This window comes from Eriocheir sinensis, chromosome 2, assembly GCF_024679095.1.
Source record: "Eriocheir sinensis breed Jianghai 21 chromosome 2, ASM2467909v1, whole genome shotgun sequence".
Lineage (NCBI taxonomy): Eukaryota > Metazoa > Arthropoda > Malacostraca > Decapoda > Varunidae > Eriocheir > Eriocheir sinensis.
In genome coordinates this window covers 2,290,067-2,310,093 of record NC_066510.1, presented here as the reverse complement: position 1 = coordinate 2,310,093, position 20,027 = coordinate 2,290,067, and the positions used below count along the sequence as shown (strand labels likewise).

At 44.2% G+C, this 20,027-nt stretch overlaps 1 protein-coding gene across 5 annotated transcripts in view; it reads left to right on the top strand.

Annotated features, from left to right (window-relative positions):
• LOC126998495 (leucine-rich repeat-containing protein 40-like) overlaps positions 1-18,731 on the top strand; it is a 34,873-nt gene extending 16,142 nt beyond the window's left edge. For 3 of the 5 annotated variants that reach the window (XM_050860253.1, XM_050860263.1, XM_050860267.1), the window contains 4 exons: positions 2,867-2,988; positions 6,936-7,119; positions 7,222-7,439; positions 18,466-18,724. In XM_050860253.1, coding sequence (XP_050716210.1) covers positions 2,982-2,988; positions 6,936-7,119; positions 7,222-7,439; positions 18,466-18,707 — 651 coding nt within the window. In that variant the 5' untranslated portion in view covers positions 2,867-2,981 and the 3' untranslated portion in view covers positions 18,708-18,724. Of the gene's footprint in view, positions 1-2,866; positions 2,989-6,935; positions 7,120-7,221; positions 7,440-18,465 lie in introns of all 5 variants that reach the window. The other 2 variants (XM_050860235.1, XM_050860245.1) reach the window with 1 other exon arrangement.
• Positions 18,732-20,027: the final 1,296 nt, after the last annotated feature.

Genomic DNA, 20,027 nt, shown 5'->3' with positions numbered 1-20,027 from the left:
CCCCCCACTTCCTCCTCTCTCACATGACGCTGATCTCCTCCTCCCCCTTCCCTGTCCCCTCCCTCCTCCCTCGGAAAGTTGCATTCCCTTCCGTCCCCATCCTCCCCTTCCCGTCGTCTACTCCCCTATCCCCTCCTTCCTCCTCCCTTACCTCCCTCTCTCCCTCCCCCAGTCCTCCTTTATTTTTATTTTTGTATCACAAGTTATTAGTCAGTCAGTGGATATCCAGGATAGGCACTGAAGTATTTTTTTGTATTGACTAGTGACTACCACAGCACCGCACACCGCGTACCGCACTGGGAAAGAAAATAATGGGACCGTACTACCGCAACCACACTATTCCGGAAAAAGTACCGCACTACCGCAACCGCCCTACTGATTTTTCAATACCGCGCCCACCTCTGCTTATTGCTCCATTCCTGTAGCTTGGTGAGGTCTTCTTGCAGGAAATCCACAGTCAACGGGTTAAACTGTTTTTACCTATAGCAATGCTCACTTTAGTTTCCCTGTCACACCTCTCATACTCATGCGCTAGACTGCCAAGGTATTTGAACATTTCCACCTGCTTGGCTTGGGAGCCCTGGAGGTTGGTGCAGACAATCAACCAACTGTCATTCATCATTGTTGTTCTCATACTCTGTTTTTGGTGAAGTTAACCCGGTAGCAGCAGGGATCATGTTTCTTAATGGTCCCTCTAAGCGAGAAAAATGAGAAAAAATCACCCCTCACACAAACCATTTCATAATATATATAAAAGCATTTGTGATCAGTTTATGTATCATCTATTTGGGGGGTTTAAATCATGGCACAAATTTGGCCTGTCGCTGCTACACGGTAAAGCCACAAATTTGGCCCGTCACTGCTGCCGGGTTGACTTCCAGCCCTGTTCTTCTACATTCCTCGTCCATTTTGTCCACTAGTACCTGGAGCCTTTCCTCTGAGTCTGCCACTAACACTGTGTCATCAGATATTTCTTCCCTCTATTCAAATTCCATCTAAAATCTTCACCTCATCCATTGCCACTTGACTATACATGGAAAACAAATCCAGTGACGGAACACACCCTTGTCAATCTAGCTAGTCTGAAGCATGCATTCGTCATCATCTGATCCCATCCAGTGTGCCATTCTACCAGTCGATCACTTCATTCATTCCTCTTCCAATCCAAGTTTCCAAATGCATTCCTATAACTACCCTCACTGATCTTGGCATTTAGGTCTCCCATCACTAGTTTGATTTAGTCTGATTTGCATCACTCTGTAATGTTCACTATCTGCTCATTAAACTGTTTCACTGCTTCATCCTCTTGTTCTGATGTGGGGGCAAACACCTGAATGATTTTTAAACTTAATGGCTCCCTATCAGTTCTCACAAATATTACTCTGTCAGACACTGGCCAAAAACTCACCAGTGTAGCTGCAAGTTTCTTTTTCAGCATTACTCCCATGTCTCTCATGTCTTTTTCTTTAATAGAAAATTCCCATCCATCAGACACCATCCTCCCATTTCCTGTCCACCTCACCTCAATAATTTCCTCTGTCGTTAACCCTTTCAATACGTGACGCAGACATCGGCGCCACAGTATAGAAAGGGTTAAGAGGAAATGAAAGAGGATTAATCCTCTTGTAAACCTCTTAATCCTCTTCCATTTCCTCTTAATCCTCTTCTAAACTTCTTAAGAGGAAATGGAAGAGGATTAAGAGGTTTAGAAGAAGATTAATCCTCTTCCATTTCCTCTTAATCCTCTTCTAAACCTCTTAAGAGGAAATGGAAGAGGATTAAGAGGTTTAGAAAAGGATTAAGAGGTTTAGAAGAAGATTAATCCTCTTCCATTTCTTCATAACCCTTTCCATACTGTGACGCCAATGCCTGTGTCACCGTATTGAAAGGGTTAAGCCTCGGCCTCCCTTTGTAGATTATCAAACCATGACAGACTTTTTTTAGAAGTTTACTCTCCTGTTTCATTTGACACCTTATTCAATATCTGCTGGATTTCTATATATCAATAGGAAGTCCCATGGTCTGCACCCTCTAAGATGGTACAGCATATATCTCTATGACTTTCTTCACTTCACCAAATGAGGATGCATCAGTTAGCATGGGATGATGTGACTGAGGGGTGGCTACTGGCTGAAGCCTCCTTGCATCACCAACTTGGCCCCTGTTGATTGCCTTGTAGCCTGGTGACGTTGCCACGCCATCAGTCACAGCAGTCTCTGTGTACTTTTGGGGGTGGTGTCCCCTCTGAAGCCTGGAACTCCAGGCCATTTATTAACAGTTGAAAATTCTTATTTTCATTGCAGAATCAAAGAACACCATATTTTTCATGAACTGCTTTGTAGGCATTTCAAAGTTGTACCTTTATATCTGGCACAGTACATTTTGCATGATTGCACTTATAAACAAATAAAAATACTCTAAAGGCTTGAAACTGTGCTTGGGCATGGTGCAGATGTAGGAAGTAGTAGAGTGTAGAGTAAGCAGCAAGAAACGTGTCAGGAGTTGTGAAATTAGCAGGCTTTATATTAACAAAACAGCTGTTTGTGCAATTATTAATATTTTTAACTCAAAATCGACTATAATTGACAGTATTTGTTATTGCTGCTTGCATCTTATTGACACTGACGACTGTTTACCATGCGTAGGCTAGCTCACAGTATTCACAAAATCAGACACGTCATGTGAGAGCAGGTTGCCAGAGCATGATTATGCTCACTTCAGACTTGGGGGAGCCGACTATAGTATATACCAGAATCAGAAGCTGCTGTGACTATGCACCTATTACTCATGCAGTTTGTGTAGAGGTGAACCATTAGGGATGGACAGTAACATATAAGTGTATTGCATCACCATATCTTCCCACCAGGCTGCCTCTCTTGTCTGCACCCAAAACCCTCTGCCTTGAGAAGCCTCTGCCACACCCTGTAGCCGTGCACCCCTTGGCTCCACTCACCACCCCGCTGCCTCAGACTGCTGCTCAGATGGCTGGTGAGGAGATCATTGTTGTAATGCCTCAATATGTTCATAGATGTAGATGTAGGGTCTATTTTTAGGGCCACTTTCACAGTTTGCCATGATGGGTTAGTCACCCTCCAAACCAGTACCAAAAACTTCAAAAACTCCTTGTGTAGTGTTTGGTGTTCATATTGAAGCTTAGAAATTTGAGGAAACAATATGGAAAATCTCATCTGTATATGGTTTCCCTAACCATCATGGAGTGTAGAAGGTTGAATAGTTTGGTTCGGGCAACTACAAAGCCAAGGGCAAATCAAGATAGGTAAAAACACAAAAAAGCCTTGTGTTTGCTGCTGCCTACTAAAGGAAACAAGAAGTAATTGAGAATCAAGATCACACTTAGTTTGAGATGTGTCTCGATACTTTCTGTGGAAAGATTTAGGAAAGTAGACAGGAACACCACTTGAATCAAAGGAGGCGAGTTACCTGCTTACCCCTAGCTGCTACCTATTCTATTGTGTGTGTGTGTGTGTGTGTGTGTGTGTGTGTGTTAGTCCATAAAACATTCATTTCGATTTTCTTCACCTATAAACAAGGAAGAATGGTTTTGGCACAGAACCAGACATTCTTACATGCACTGTACGTGGGCAGCGTGTTAAAGAAAAAAGTTTTAAAGGGAGGATACAGCTATTGTGATGTCTGAAAGAGTGTGGAATGGTGTGACTGATTATGGTTGGAAGGGATCAAGAATTGTGTGGGTGAAAGGAAACGTAGGTTTAGAAAAGTATGCATGGGTGTGTATTTATGCACCAGTAAATGTGAAAAGTAAAAAAGGACAGAGAGAAAGGGAAGCTTTTTGGGAGGAAGTGAATGCATGTTTGAAGAGTTTTGAGAAAGAAAGGAAACTTATTATGATGGGAGATATGAATGCTAAAGTTGGTGATGAATGTGTGATGGATGTGGTGGGAAAATGGGGGATGCCTGGGAAGAATGAAAATGGAGAGTGCCTGGTGGATGTCTGTGCTGAGAGGAGAATGTTCCTAGCGAACACCTTCTTTCAGCACAAGAATATCCACCGATACACATGGAGGAGGGGAGAAGATAATGAGCAAAAAGGATTGATTGATTATGTGGCAGTAGATGAAAGGCTTAGAAAAGAAATTTGTGACGCAAAGGTAGTAAGAGGAATGTTCGATGGATCTGACCATCTTGCAGTGCTGGCAAGGTTAAAGATGAAAGAAAAGTGGGTGTTTGAAAAGAAAGGTGAAGAAAAAAAGGAAATACTGAAGATAGAAAAGTTACAGGAAAAAGAAATAAAAGATGAGTGTAACCGTGAAATGGCAGAGGCCTTAAGTGAAAAATGGGAAAGTGCACAAGATAATACAAATATTGAAAAAGGTTTTGGAACATTTAAAGAAGTAATGGTAACTACAACAAAAAAAGTGTTAGGGATGAAAGTGGTGAGAGATGGAAAAAGAAAAGGAAATTCATGGTGGACAGAAGAGATAAGGAGGATAGTAAAAGAGAAAAGGGAACTTTTTAATTAAGAAACTCAAGAAAGAAATGTGTCTGAACAATAAAAAGGGAAAGGAAAAAGAAATATAGAGAATGCAAAATTAAATTGAAACAAACAATAAAAGAAAGTAAGAAGAGAGTTGATGAAGACTTTGTAAAAAGACTAAGTGAAAAATATAAAGGGAACAGGAAATCATATTGGAAAGAAGTAAAAAACGAAAGAAATGCAGAAAATATCTCGTCAAGTAAAATAAATGAAGTTATGGATGAGAATGGCAAGATGTTGAAAGACAGGGAAGCTGTGAAAGAGAGATGGAGAGAATATTTCAAAAACTTAATGAATTTTGAGGATGGACGTCCAGCAGCTGTAACAGCAGCAGTTTTGAGTAGAGGTAGAGGAGGAGTATATAAAGAAAGAAGTATAACATATGAAGAAGTAAATCAGGCAATAAAAAGATTAAAAAATGGAAAGGCAGCAGGAATTGATGGAATCACAGCAGAAATGTTGAAGTGTGGAGGAGATGAAGTCGTGAAATGGATGGTCAAGATATGTGAAGTAGCATGGGAGGAGGAAGTGGTGCCAGCAGACTGGACGAAAGCCATCATTGTCCCAGTTTACAAGGGGAAGGGCAGGAGAGGGGAATGTGGGAGCTATAGAGGTATAAGTCTCCTGAGTATACCCGGAAAGGTATATGGAAAAGTCATAATAGAGAGGGTGCAAAGACTTACAGAAGAGAAAATCAGTGAAGAACAAGGAGGCTTCAGGAAGGGAAGGGGATGTGTGGATCAGATATTTGCCTTCAGGATGGTAGTAGAAAAAATAATAGCAAAAGGAAAGAAACTATACGCTGCCTTCATGGATTTGGAAAAAGCTTATGACAGAGTCGATTGGATTGCATTGTGGGACGTTTTAAAGATTTATGGTGTGGGAGGAAAACTGCTTAGTGCAATAAAGTCTTTCTATGAGGATGCATCTGCATGTGTCAAAATTACTGGAGAAACAAGTGAACATTTTGAGATAAAAGTGGGCTTAAGACAAGGGTGCGTCATGTCACCATGGTTATTCAATATTTATATGGATGGTGTTATTAGAGAAATTAAGGGCAAAGTTGGAGAAGTTGGAGTAAGACTGTTCGATGAGGGAAGGAAGTGGGTACTTGAGGAGACTAAGGTATCAGGAAGGACAAATCTTGCTCACAAAGAAATTAAGTTTTTAAGGCAAAGAAAGTATCGAAATTTCTCCATCTTCATTTTAAAGTAAACAAAACAAAGTACAGTAGGATCACATCAGTAACCTCTAATTGGTGCCTGAAAAATAATGTTAATGAAAATGTTATTTGCCAGACAGTGAAATACATAACCTCCACCCGCTCTCAAATCTCCCGCGTATGAGAGTGTTCCAACACTAATTCTCACAACACAGGATTGCCAATTGAGTGGATTCTTCACTAAATTTGGAATTCAATACTGTTTGCTGATGACACGGTGCTCATTGCAGAAAATGAAAGTGACCTACAAAATTTGGTCATTGTTTTTGATAGTGTCTGTAACAGGAGAAAGCTGAAAGTAAATGTCAACAAAAGTAATGTGATGGTTTATGAGTGAAGTAGAAGTGAGGTTGTAGATTTTGTATGCCCATATAGAGTGGGAATTGAATGTGAAAAAGAATGCAAAATAATTTTGAATGGTGAAGAAATGGAGGAGGTCAATGAGTTTAAGTACCTTGGATCAGTTATGTGTAAGCATGGTGGTATGGAGGGAGAGATAAGAGAAAGGGCATTGCAAGGAAGAAGGGTGGCAGGGTCTTTGGGACGAATCATGAATGGCAGAAGTGTGAGCATGGAAGTAAAGGGGGATTTGAGAAATACAATAATAGTACCAACCCTCACATATGCAAGTGAAACGTGGGCCTGGAATGAAAGTCAGAGGTCTAGAGTGCAGGCAGTGGAAATGAGTTATTTGAGGAGTGCTTGTGGTGTGAGTAGAATGGATGGAATGAGTAATGAAAGTGTGTACGAGCATTTTGGAATGTGTCACAGGGGTGAAGGGAAGAAGTGTGGAGTGGTAGAAGAAGTGAAGCGACAGACCTTGAAGTGGTTTGGCCACATGGAGCGAATGGAGGAGAGTAAGATGACCAGAAGGGTGTATGTGAGTGAGATAGAGGGAGGGAATGCTAGAGGACGACCTCCAGTGAAATGGAGGGATAGGGTGCAAGAGTACGTTGGGGAGAAGGGGGAAAGATCTTTGAGAAACTTTGAGCAGGCAAGGAGGGAGTGTCTGGATAGAGAAAGTTGGAAGCTCTTCTGCCATGGCAATCCCCTGGTGGGAGCTCCTAGGAGCAGGCGTCGATGAAATGATGATGAATGATGATGAGCAGGTATTCATGGGTGTCTGCTACCTAACCCTGCAGATTTTAAGGTAAAACTACATAGAAAACATTATGAAAGTCCCTTTTTCTCACGTAGACTCACAAGACAAGCTCAGCAAGCCTCAAGGCATCCCAAGGGGCCACCTGGGTGTTGGCCTTCATCGGGGTCGAGCGCGGGGCATCAGCAGGATCTCCACCACCTCTGCCTCAAGCTCTCTCAAGCGAGGGTCTGGGTCTTCACTGTCAAGTCGAGGAAAGTCCCCTTCCGCAGATGAAGAAAGGTCAGTCACGTAACCTCTTCACAATGTTTGAATTAGAAGCAAAAAGAAAAAAAATGTCTTTTCCCTTATTTTCATGTGTTTTTATCTATTTTCCATCCCTAGTAAAAATGGTCCCAAGCCAAGCAGCCGTCCCAGGCCATCAAGATATAGTTCAGTCCGTGCCAGAATCCAGGTCCACCGAGGCAGGCCGGCGATGCGAGGCTTTGCCAATGTTGGTGCAGTGTTTGGTGATGCCAAGAAGGAGGAGCTGCACCCTCAGATTATAAGGATGGCAAGAAAATCTGGGCAGCTGAATCTTTCTAATAAGGGGCTTGTTGAAGGTATTTACCTAAGGATGTCTCCAGTATTCTTAAATAAGAGCACAATTCTAGGAAGGGTTTTGTAAAGTACTGTAGGGTCTCACCAATAATAATTTCTAAAATAATATCTTTGACGATAACAGCAAGTTAGAGTACCTGGTCTTTGCATTGAGGTTTGGATTTTCTTGAATAACAGATTTTTTGTTGAAAGGAAGCATCTGGGAGCACCTTGAGTAGTGCTAGTTTGCTGCCGTCTCATTTGCATAAAGGAATTTTTGTTGCCTCCTCCCATGAACTTTCAATCATGCTTCCCATTTGAACTCTTCCTGCCACTACTATTTTTAGCTAAAATATTATGAATTGTTATATAATGAACAGGCATAATAAAACTCACCTTAACCCTTTCATTGCTAAACGCTTACAGCGAGCGTTAGGCGTATTTGCTTGTGGCGCTAAACGCTCGCTGCGACCTCCAGCCGCACTCAAATCTCCCGCGTATGAGAGTGTTCCAACACTAATTCTCACAACACAGGATTGCCAATTGAGTGGATTTTTCACTAAATTTGGTGGAAAATCATATCATCCCAGCACAGCAAATGTACAGACGAGTAACTGGTGGATGTTCTTGCCCAATATAGTGGCATTTTTGCCTAGCTTCACCTGTCACCTGACTGATTCTTTGACCAAATAGTTGTAATTATTGCAGTTGGCAATAGAACCTTGCCAGAATCTGAAGAAAAGATGTCCACAGTTCCCTCAATACGGCTGATCATCCCGCACGCACCGACGTAAGTGTTAACATTCAACACTCCCTGAATGTGTGTGTACGTTCGCAAAAGAGGTATACATAACCGACTCCTATAGGTCTGGACCTCCTCTTTCCAATGGTGTTTTTGGTTTTTAGCTGTGATGAATAGTTTTTGAGATACAGAGGTTAAAAGAGAACCCCCTTTGGGTTCCCCGACTGCGCCTGAGGAGATAGTCGCGTCCGCACCGCGCGCAAGGAAAGGGTTAAAGGTGTTAATGAGGTGTTTAGTGGGAGTGGGATGATTGATCCAGGGTTTGTACTTGGAGGTTACTTCTGTGTGCTGTCATAGTGATGGCATTGTCCTTATTTGTCCTCACGCCTGGCTCACACTGCCATTAACCTAACCTGTTAGTGCCAGCCACTATGACTACTAGTTATAGAGGCAAAAATAACACAAAACAACACACTCAACACTTTCAACCACTCGACTTGCTACTCTTGCTCACCCCTATACGTCCAAATCCCTTATGCAAGAGTTAACCAGCATCATCATTCTTTTATCCCTTCTGTTGGTAAACTCTGGGACAGCCTTCCTCTGTCTGCATTTCCTCCTGCCTATGACTTGACCTCTCTCTTGGCATCTTGTTCTTTTTTCTTGTGTTGGAGCAGCGTTTGGCGGGCTTTTAGTTGACTTTATTTTGTTTTAGTGCCCTTGAGCTGTCTCCCTTGTTATAAAAACACACGTACACATACATGCACACACGGAATGGAGAATTGTAGATAGTGGAGTGCCTCAAGGATCGGTATTGACACCAATACTATTCTTGGTATATATAAATGATATGCCAGAGAAATTAAGCAGTTATATGAGCCTGTTGGCTCATATAACGTATCTCAGGACCACTTGATGAAAGCAATGCCTGTCATTCAAGGGTTAATGTCTGTTTCACATCACTCGTGTACATTCAGTTCTGATTCTCCTTTCTGCTACAGAAGTAAGCATTTAATGGAAGGGTTTCAAATGGGAGAAATGAGTGAAGTTTCTGGGATTGAGGCGTCAGTTAGCCCTTTGGTTATGTATTTCACTGTCTGGCAAATAACATTTTCATTAACATTATTTTTCAGGCACCAATTAGAGGTTACTGATGTGATCCTACTGTACTTTGTTTTGTTTACTTTAAAATGAAGATGGAGAAATTTCAATACTTTCTTTGCCTTAAAAACTTAATTTCTTTGTGAGCAAGATTTGTCCTTCCTGATAAATTAGTCTCCTCAAGTACTCTTTACCTTCCCTCGTAGCACCATTTAGTACTTTCACTTTTCTGCAAAGAATGCCTTCTGTAAACCTCATTTATCATGCTCAATTTATTTCATTAAAGCAGCCATTCATGTTTTGTTTGCCTGCTCGTCCATCTTGAGTGTCCATTCTCTTTGCCTTCTCATCTCAAATCTGCACCAGCATGGCCGTAATCAACTCTAGTCTACCTCCTTCTCCTCACGCCCGCCATCACCGCCTGATGCCACGTTGCCGACGCACACCACTCAACACTCAACACACTATTCAAAAATCACTTTCCACTCCTACCCCACCTGCATGGCACCACCCTCCGAGTAGCCACAGGCAGGCAGTATGACCATACACCTTCTGCATAGGCCATGGAAAGGGCAGAACAGGGCGGCAAGACTCACACAGCGGCCCATCGAGTCGGCAACACAACCACGCATCCCACACACTTACAAGCAGGCGAACAGGTGAGGAGGACACTGAGAGAGGCCAGGGCTGGGCTTTCTTCTTTAATGAACACAACAGAGTACACAGCAAGTCACAGTGAATAGCACATGCACTCCACAGGCAAAGTACAGGCATGTATCTCCTCACAGTCCAGGACACAGGCAGGCACTCACACATGACTCACGACTTCTGTCTCTCTCTGCCTCCAACACATGCTGGTCGCCTTGGGCTTACAGTAGCGGTCTCTGTAGGGCGGCCCTCTCTCAACTTTTATAGCCGCCCCTTCTGCAATACACTGCAAGCTCCGCCACATCCCCTCACTCCCAGGCACGGGGAAAGCTCTTGATTACACCATGTTACATCACTCACACAAACACATAAACAACACACACACACACACACACACACACACACTGTATATAAAAGCAGAAAAAAGGAAGAACCCCTAAACTACAGACTAGTATCATTAACCAGTGTAGTTTACTTACTGAACTTTTACTAAAGAGTGACAGACATAATACAGGAGAGGGACGGATGGGTAGATTGTGTGTACTTGGACCTGAAGGAGGCTTTTGACAAAGTTCCACATACAAGACTACTATGGAAGCCGGAAAATAAAGGATGTTTGAAAGGAAAAATGAAGAATTGGATGGAAAGTTACTTAAGAGGAAGAGAGATGAGAACAGTGGTAAAGGACATGAAATTGGAATGGAGAATTGTAGATAGTGGAGTGCCTCAAGGATCAGTATTGGCACCAATACTATTCTTGGTATATATAAATGATATGCCAGAGAAAGTAAGCAGTTATATGAGCCTGTTGGCAGACGATGCGAAACTGCTGAAACATACAAGAAACAGTTAAGGCTGTGAAATTCTGCAAGAGGACCTGAATAGATTTGGGACAGGAGTATGAAATGGGAGATGGAGTTCAATGTGAAGAAATGTCATGTAATGGAAATGGGAAAGAGTGAAGGGAGACCAAAATGGACTTATAGAATGGGAGATGGAGAAATATTTAAAAAAGTCCAAGAAGAGAGACCTGGGAGTGACAATACAGGATAATCAACAGCCTGAGAGTCATGTCAATAGGATATTCAGTGATACGAATAGAATGGTAAGAAATATAGGATTAGCATTACACTACATGGATAAGGATATGATGAAAAAGATGGTGACCACTATGATTAGACCAAAATTGGAATATGCAGAAAAGGTGTGGTCTCCCCATAAGAAGAAACACAAAAAAACTACAGTACCCTCTCGAGTTTTGCGCATTCCGAGTTTCGCGATCCTCGAGTTTCGCGCATTGTCACCCCAAGTTTCGCGCTGCTTTGACATGTACGGGTCACGTCTACTTACCACCGGCGTCACACATGCTACAGAGAGAGAGAGAGAGAGAGAGAGAGAGAGAGAGAGAGGAGAGAGAGGAAAGAGAGAGAGGAGAGAGGGAGAGACTTATTAACATGTTAACCGTGTTTGAATTTCCCGCCACCTCCTCCCTGTCATGTTTGGTTCAACTCAGCGCGGCCTCAATACCACGCGAGCCCCAGACTCGAGAGGAGGTGTGTAGCTTCACTCTGGTTATGAGGCCCTCTCGTGACAGGTGAGATAGAGAGGATGAAAACAAGGAGAAAGGAGGAGGGAGGGTCAGGAAGGAGAGTCAGGTCTGGGCTTTGGTCAGGACATGACCTGACTCTGGTCAGGTCATGTCCATACCTGTCACACACACACACAGAAGGTGAAATGAGGAGGATGTGGAGAGGATGGAGCAGAAAGGAGTCAGATCAAAGATTTGGTTAAAACATGACCAGACTCAGGTCAGGTCATGTCCTGACTTGTTAAACACACACACACACACACACACACACACACACAGAAGGGGAATGAGAATGGTGTGGGGAGGGAGGGGCAGAAGGGAATGTCAGATCAGGGCTATGGTCAGGATATGACCTGACTCAGGTTAAGACATGACCTGACTCTCCCTTCTGCCCCTCCCTCCCCCAACCCTTCTCATTTCCCTTTGTGTGTGTGTGTGTGTGTGTGTGTGTGTGTGTCATGACATGACCTGACTCTCCCTTCTGCCCCATCCCCCCTACACCCTTCTGATTTCCCCTTATGTGTGTGACGCACACCTGGAAAAGTTGCCGGTTGCCCAAGCTGCCGCCAACGCGGTGGGAAGAAAAAGGCCCAGTGTGACACCAGCTTACGGACATCCGACAGCTCGCTCCCGGATGGGCGTACGGGCGTTGCCAGTAGCCACAACGGTTAGTGGAAAACGGCCAGTGTGACACCGCCTTAAGGCAGCGAGGCCGCTGACAGGGTGAGCGGCGGCGATGACGTCATCAGACTCCCAGCAAATCACAAGCGTGTTTTCAGAGCTCAGCCAATCGTAAGGCTTCATCTGTGGCTTTAAAACGACCTGTTCTCTCTTCCTGTTTTCTTCCTTTTTCCAAGGTACTTATTTTGAGATAACAAGGGAGTAGAGGAGGAAAAAAAGTGAGCTCCGGGGGGCAGCATGAGCCAATTATAATGGCGCCACTATAAACAGTTGCCTGCACCATGACGGGCTCGGGGCCGACCATCAGGCCCAGATGGACAGTCTACCGGCGCCATAGGCCACATGTAAAAAAAAAATAATAATAAATGAATAAATAAATAAATAAAAAAAATCCATGGGTCGGAACAAATGAGCGCTTTTTTAGTGTTTTCAATACCTTGAGTTTCGCGATCCTCGAGTTTAGCGCTAAACCTTCAGAATGAAGCAAGCACGAAACTCGAGAGGGTACTGTTGAAAGAATACAAAGGATGGCAATGAAAATGGTTCCAGAACTAGAGGGATTGTCATATGAAGAAAGGTTAACCCTTTCCTTGCGCGCGGGACGGGACGCAACTATCCCCTCAGGCACAGTCAGGCAGCCCATTGGGGGGGTCTCTTTTAACCTCTGCATCTCAAAAACTATTCATCACAGCTAAAAAACAGAGGAAAGAGGAGGTCCAGACCTATAGGAGTCGGTTATGTATGCCTCTCTTGCGAACGTACATGCACGTTCAGGGAGAGTTGAATGTTAACACTTACATCAGTGCGTGCGGAATGATCAGCCATATTGAGGGAATTGAGGACTTCTCTCCTTCAGATTCTGGCAAGGTAGTATTGCCAACTGCAATATTTGCAACTATTTGGTCAAAGAATCTGTCAGGTGACAGGTGAAGCTATGCAAAAATGCCGCTATATTGGGCAAGAACATCTACCAGTTACTCGTCTGTAGATTTGCTGCGCTGGGATGATATGATTTTCCACCAAATTTGGTGAAGAACCCACTCAACTGGCAATCCTGTGTTGTGAGAATTAGTGTTGGAACACTCTCATACGCGGGAGATTTGAGTGCGGCCGGAGCTTGCAGCAGGCGTTTAGCATCACCAGCAAATACCCCTAAGGCTCGCTGCGAGCGTTTAGAGCAATGAAAGGGTTAAAGGACCTGCCAACACTGGAACAAAGAAGAGAAAGGGGAGACCTAATACAAATTTATAAACGACATATTGATTAAAATGGAGGAAGTAGACAATGAGGAGTTACCACTAAGAGAAGGAAGAAACGTCAGCAACACACGAGGGCACAGTAAAAAGTTGAGGAAAGGAAGATCTTGAGAGACATAAAGAAATATAGCTTCCTGCAAAGAAACATAGAGGTTTGGAACAGACTAAGTGAGGATGTAGTATCAGCAAAGAGTGTGTACAACTTTAAGGAAAAGCTGGACAAATACAAATATGGAGACGAGACCACACGAGCATAAGCCCAGGCCCTGTGAAACTACAACTAGTTAAATACAACTGGGTAAATACAAACAGGCACATACAAATACGTACATTTACAATGTGTGAATTTTTTTTAAATTATTTTTTTTTAATTCTATCTCAACTGTTAATTTTCAGTCAGTTAATTTGAAAAATATACTTTAGAAATCTTATATTTATATCTGTACACTTAAGAACTGCACTTCCTATTTTCTATAAGCTGAGCGAAGAAAAAACTGTCAATTAACAGACTAATGGGAAATCATCTGGTCCACTACAAGGAAAAGTCTCTAGTTTGGTAATGGTGTGTGGCAGCTGATTTGGTGGTGTCCATTGTTATTGTTTGGGTGTTGCTCTAGCTTCATGGCTGCTCACAACCAAGAGAGTTCAGGTTCGATGGTAGTGACACGACTTGCCTGATGGGCAAGCCTCCCATAACTGCCTCTGCCAGGGGGGCACCTCTTTGGCCGACTGGTAGAGGAGTGGCTTTCCCGTTATGCTGGTCGCAGGTTCAATCCCCGGTGCCGGCAAACCTTTCCTTGTCTGGATTAATTTCTCGTGTGTTTCGTTACACGCGGTGGTCGTGTGGGAGTGGAGAAAAGAGAAAAATTCTGGCATTTCACTGGTGGCAAGGCAGTGGCATCCTCTCCTGTGGTTCTGTTGTGTCTCCCCAAAGGGGTAACAGGTAGAGTGATGGCCCATGCTCTCTGAAGTTCATAGAAAATGGGAACTCAACACACAGAAATTAATCTAAATAGGAATGGGGAGCTGTGTAGTGACACGACTTTCCTGATGGGTGAGCCTCCCATAACTCACTCTGCGAGAGGGGTACCTCTTTGGCTGACTGGTAAAGGAGTGGCTCTCCCGTTACACTTGTCGCGAGTTCGATCCCCAGCGCCGGCAAACCTTTCCTTGTCTGGATTAATTTCTCGTGTGTTTCGTTACACGCAGAGATTGTGTTGGAGTATAGAAAAGAGAAAATTCTGGCATTTCACGATTCCCGGGCGGAGTGGAAAAATTTGGGCGGCTTTTCCAACACCCTATGCCCCTGTCCACCCAACAGTGAATGGGTACCAGGTATTAATCGGAGGTTGTGCCCCATCTCCTGGGATCTGTTCCCTTCTCCTATAATTCCTTCCCCTTCTGTCTCTCTCCGGCATATGACCACTCCGGCATATGACCACAGATGTTGCGCCGACTAAACGAAACTTTCCAACTTTTCGCTTCATGGCAGGTCTTGTTTGTAAGTTTGTGTGGTAAAAAAGCTGTAGTAAAACTGATGACCCCTACAGCATACTCCAGTTGTAGCACGAGGTTCAATCACACACTCCCTCCACCAAGTCTCAGTCTTTATAAGAACATGAGAATGTAATGGGTCTGCAAAAAATAGTAGGTCTGTACAAGCCTGCTCCTGTAAATCAATCCCCACCCAACCTTACTCCGCATGAATTTATCTTGGGCCGCTTTCACAGTCACTTTATTTTGATCATTACCAATGGCGGGGATTGACGCTATAATTTTTCACGTGAAACTGGCCTATGGGGTAGTGGTGGCTGCAGAGGAAGGGAGAGGTGTTGAGAGCATGTGGCTAGGTGCGGGGCTAGGCTAACCCCGCAGCCGCCACTACCCCATCGGCCAGTTTAACGTGGAAATACTATAGTAGCGATCGCCGCCACTGGTAACGATCAAAACAAACAAAGTGGCTGTGAAAGCGGCCTCTAACCTCTTCTTGAACATGTCAATCGTGTTGGCACTCACAACATGACTGCCGAGCCTGTTCCACTCATCCACTGGGAGGCTTCGTGGTGCAGTGGTTAGCACACTCGGCTCACAACCGAGAGAGCCCGGGTTCGATTCCCGAGCGGAGTGGAAAAATTTAGGTGGCTATTCCAATACCCTACACCCCTGTCCACCCAACAGTGAATGGGTACCAGGTATTAATCAGGGGTTGTGTCCCGTCTCCTGGGATCTGTTCCCTTCTATAATTCCTTCCCCTTCTGTCTTTCTCTGGCATATGACCACAGATTTTGCGCCGACTAAACGAAACTTTCCAACTTTTCCACTCATTCACCACTTTGTTAGTAAACTGATTCTTACCCATGTTTTTGTTGAATCTGAATTTATCCAACTTAAACTCATTTTTACGTGGCCTGCCTGGCTCTCTTACTGCCAGAACTTTATTAACCTGTCCGCTGTGATTGGTACGGATTTAGTTTTCTCTGTTAGCCTGGTAACATATAGTCCCAGGTCTTTCTCTGCCTCTGTGGTGGATAGTGGAGTGTTTCCCATGTGGTATTGGTATGCTGGATTTCTCCTCTCAAGGTGCATGACTTTACTTTTTTCTTTTCTGAATTGTAGCAGCCACTTTTTGTTCCATTCCTGTAGCTTGGTGATGTCTTCTTGTAGGAAATCCACAGCCAAGGGGTTAATATTACCCTTATGAAAGCCCTTCATCCATTTATAAACTTTGATTAAGTCTCCTCACACCCATTGCCTTTACAGAGGATGCAAATTTAAATGTTTTCTATCCTCATAAGGCAGATTTCACAACCCTTGAATCACTTCAGTCATCCTCCTCTTCACAGATTCCAGCATCTTGTTATCCATTCTGTGGTAAGGTGACCTGAAATGAACCACATAATCAAGATGCAGTCTAACTAATGCTAAATATAGCTTGAGGATGACTTCAGCGCTTCTAATACTTACGCATTTAGAATAAAACCCAGTACCCTGTTTGCCCAATTCTTCACTTGGATGCATTGAGCCCCAGGACAAAGATCAGAGCTCACTAAGACTCCTAAATCCCTCTCACACCCAGACCTACTTAGGGGAGTGCCATTCAAGGAATAGTAATGTCAGGGGTTATCCATGCCTACACTCAGAATACTACACTTCCCTACATTGAACACCATCTTCCACTTCCCCGTCCAATCATGCAGTCTGTTTAGTTCATCCTGGAGAAGGCTAGTGTCCGGATCTGATTTAACCCCTTGACTGTGGATTTCCTACAAGAAGACATCACCAAGCTACAGGAATGGAGCAAAAAGTGGCTGCTACGATTCAATGAAGAAAAATGTAAAGTTATTCACCTTCAGAGGGGAAATCCAGCATACCAATACCACATGGGAAACACTCCACTATCCATCACAGAGGCAGAGAAAGACCTGGGAGTATATGTTACCAGGCTACCAGTGAAGGCCAAATCCGTGCCAATAGCAGCAGATGGGTTAACTATTCTGCCAATCATATAGTGTCATCCACAAACTTACTGACATCAATAATAATTCATGTGTCAGAGTCATTAATATAGATGATAAACAGCAGGAACCAAATACTGTGGGACCCCACTCATAGCACACACAGCCCCAGCCAGACTTTTTACCACTGATTTGCGCCCTCTGCTTCCTGCCTCTAACTTATGCCTCGATCAAGTTCAACACTTTCCCCTGTAATTTTAGTAACAGCCTGTGGTGAGGAACATTGCCAAACACTTAACTAAAATCTAGATACGTATGTCATAGTTTTCATTGAGGGCTGAGTGCACCAGTTAAGTAATTGCCAGAAGGTATCTTTCCCATTACAATTAACCAAAGGTTGCTTTTTTTGTGAATGTGTTATTGATATAGATTTACAGGTTAATGGAGATGTAGTGACACGACTAGCCTGGTGGGTGAGCCTCCCATAACTCCCTCTCCCAGTGGGGTACCTCTTTGGCCGACTGGTAAAGGAGTAGCTTTTCCGTTGCGCTGGTCGTGGGTTCGATCCCTGGCACCGGCAAACCTTTCCTTGTCTGGATTAATTTCTCGTGTGTTTCGTTACACGTAGAGGTTGTGTGGGAGTGTAGATAAGAGTAAAATTAAGGCATTTGAGAGAGAGGGAGGAGTACTTTGTTGGGATATTGAGGCAACAAGCTCTCGATGGTTCCAGATATTAGGAGTCGGCTTATATATTGAATATCCCACTAAGACCATATTTTCAGTGGGAGCCGTGAGATAATTTTATATGCTGCCTGTCTTATATCCTTTAAAATACAAAACTTTCTTATTTGCTTTTGTGGAGTAGTATTTAACCCGTCCGCTGCGATTGGCACGGATTTGGCCTTCACTGGTAGCCTGGTAACATGTACTCCCAGGTTTTTCTCTGCTTCTGTGGTGGATAGTGGAGTGTTTCCCATGTGGTATTGGTATGCTGGATTTCCCCTCCCAAGGTGCAGGACTTTACATATTTCTTCATTGAATTGTAGCAGCCACTTTGTGTTCCACTCCTGTAGCTTGGTGATGTCTTCTTGTAGGAAATCCTCAGTCAAGGGTTTAAAATACAAAACATTCTTATTCACTTTCATTGAGTAGCATTTAACCTGGTAGCAGTGACGGGCCAAATTTGTGGCTTTACCGTGTAGCAGCGATGGGCCAAATTTGTGGCTTTACCGTGTAGCAGCGATGGGCCAAATTTGTGGCTTTACCGTGTAGCAGTGACGGGCCAAATTTGTGGCTTTACCGTGTAGCAGCGATGGGCCAAATTTGTGGCTTTACCGTGTAGCAGTGACGGGCCAAATTTGTGGCTTTACCGTGTAGCAGCGATGGGCCAAATTTGTGCCATGATTTAAACCCCCAAAAATAGATGATACATAATCTGATCATAAATACTTTGATATATATTATTAAATGGTTTGTGTGAGGGGTGATTTTTTCTCATTTTTCTCGCTTGGAGGGACCATTAAGAAACATGATCCCCGCTGCTACTGGGTTAACTGAGCACAAACTGTCTTCCTGCAGTCCCGGAAAAGGTGTATCACATCAATGAAATAGACACCGAGGAGGCCAAGAAGATGACCATGAACATGAGGATGGACAACAGTGATGACGACCGCTGGTGGGAGCAAGTGGACCTCACCCGCCTCTACCTGAACTCCAACCAGCTGGCCTCCCTCTCCCCCATGATCAACAACCTTCAGTCTCTGCAGGTCTTGGATGTAAGTGTCACATTTTACATCACCTCCAGAGCTAGCCATCCCTAATTTCTCTCATGTCCTTCTCTGTCTTATGGATTAACCCCTAGAGTGTCGGCGTAGTACAACACACTCCCCTGGACAAGTCTATAGTGAAACCAAATTGTTGAGTCTGTTTGGGCGGAGGCTCCCGAGGGTCCATTTCTTCCCTCTGCTCTGCCACACAGTCCCAACGCCTATCTCTTTCTCTCATATGTAAGTTAAAAGTAACATATGATAGGAAAAAATAGGTGTTGGAACTGTGTGGCAGAGCAGAGGGGAGAAAGGGACCCGCGGGAGCCTCCGCCCAAACGGACTCGACAATTTGGTTGGACTATAGGTGTGTGAGAGATTTAGGAGGCCACGTACATAAAGGATTCCTACCCTGCTGTACTGCATGCTCTGGTAGGGGCGTCAGGACTCTGAGGTTTGAGTGTTATTCCTTTCCACGACGACTATTCATGAACTTGGCAAGGAGGTTATCTGCTTCTTCATTGCGGAACCACTAAAAGTTAGCCTCTTGGAAGTTTTTTTTTAATCATACATAGGTTAAGAACTCATTGATCTGCTTTTGTTTGAAGGAAGTATTTGTGTTATTTGTCCAAATAGCCCTCCAGTACCTTGTTATTGAGGATGGCACACCTGTCTGAAGCATAGGTAAGTGTTGATCGAGGATGTGCCGACCAGTTCCCCCTGGCTGTGTAGCTCAGTAATTAATGCAAAAGACAGACCTTCATGTCTAACATCCTCCACATTATCTTCCTTTTTGCTTTCTTCTACATCAGCAGTTTAGTTCTCTGCCATCGAGTCTTTAGAAGTGATGGGGCCAGACCTACTGTATGCATGCATGTTGGGGAGGCGATGGCTGAATGGTTAGCGTGATGGCCCCGCGTTCGGGAGCTCCAGGAGGGATGCGGGTTCGAATCCTGGCCGCCGCACAGCTGAGGTTTTTCAGTCACCGCCAAGTGGCCTAAGACTACCCACATGCTGGCCTGAAAACCACCCATCAACCCGGGCTCTAGATGACCTCTCCAAAGAGAGGCTCAAAAATGAGTTCCGGGGGGCAGCATGAGCCAACACAAGATGGCACCACTATAAACACTCGCCTGTGCCAGAACGGGCTGGGCTGACCATCAGGCCCCACCGGGAAAAAGCCTTGGGCCGACCATCAGGACCCACCGGGAAGAAGCCTACCGGCGCAATAGGCCGCGACGTTAAAAAAAAAAAAAAATCCTCAGTTGCTGTGCTAGAGAATTGGGGTACATCTTGCCTCCTCTGCAACTGCCTGAACTTGTGTTGTGTTGCCGCTGTGGTTGTAAGGGGAGGGAGGAGGTCTTGGCAGACTCAGGG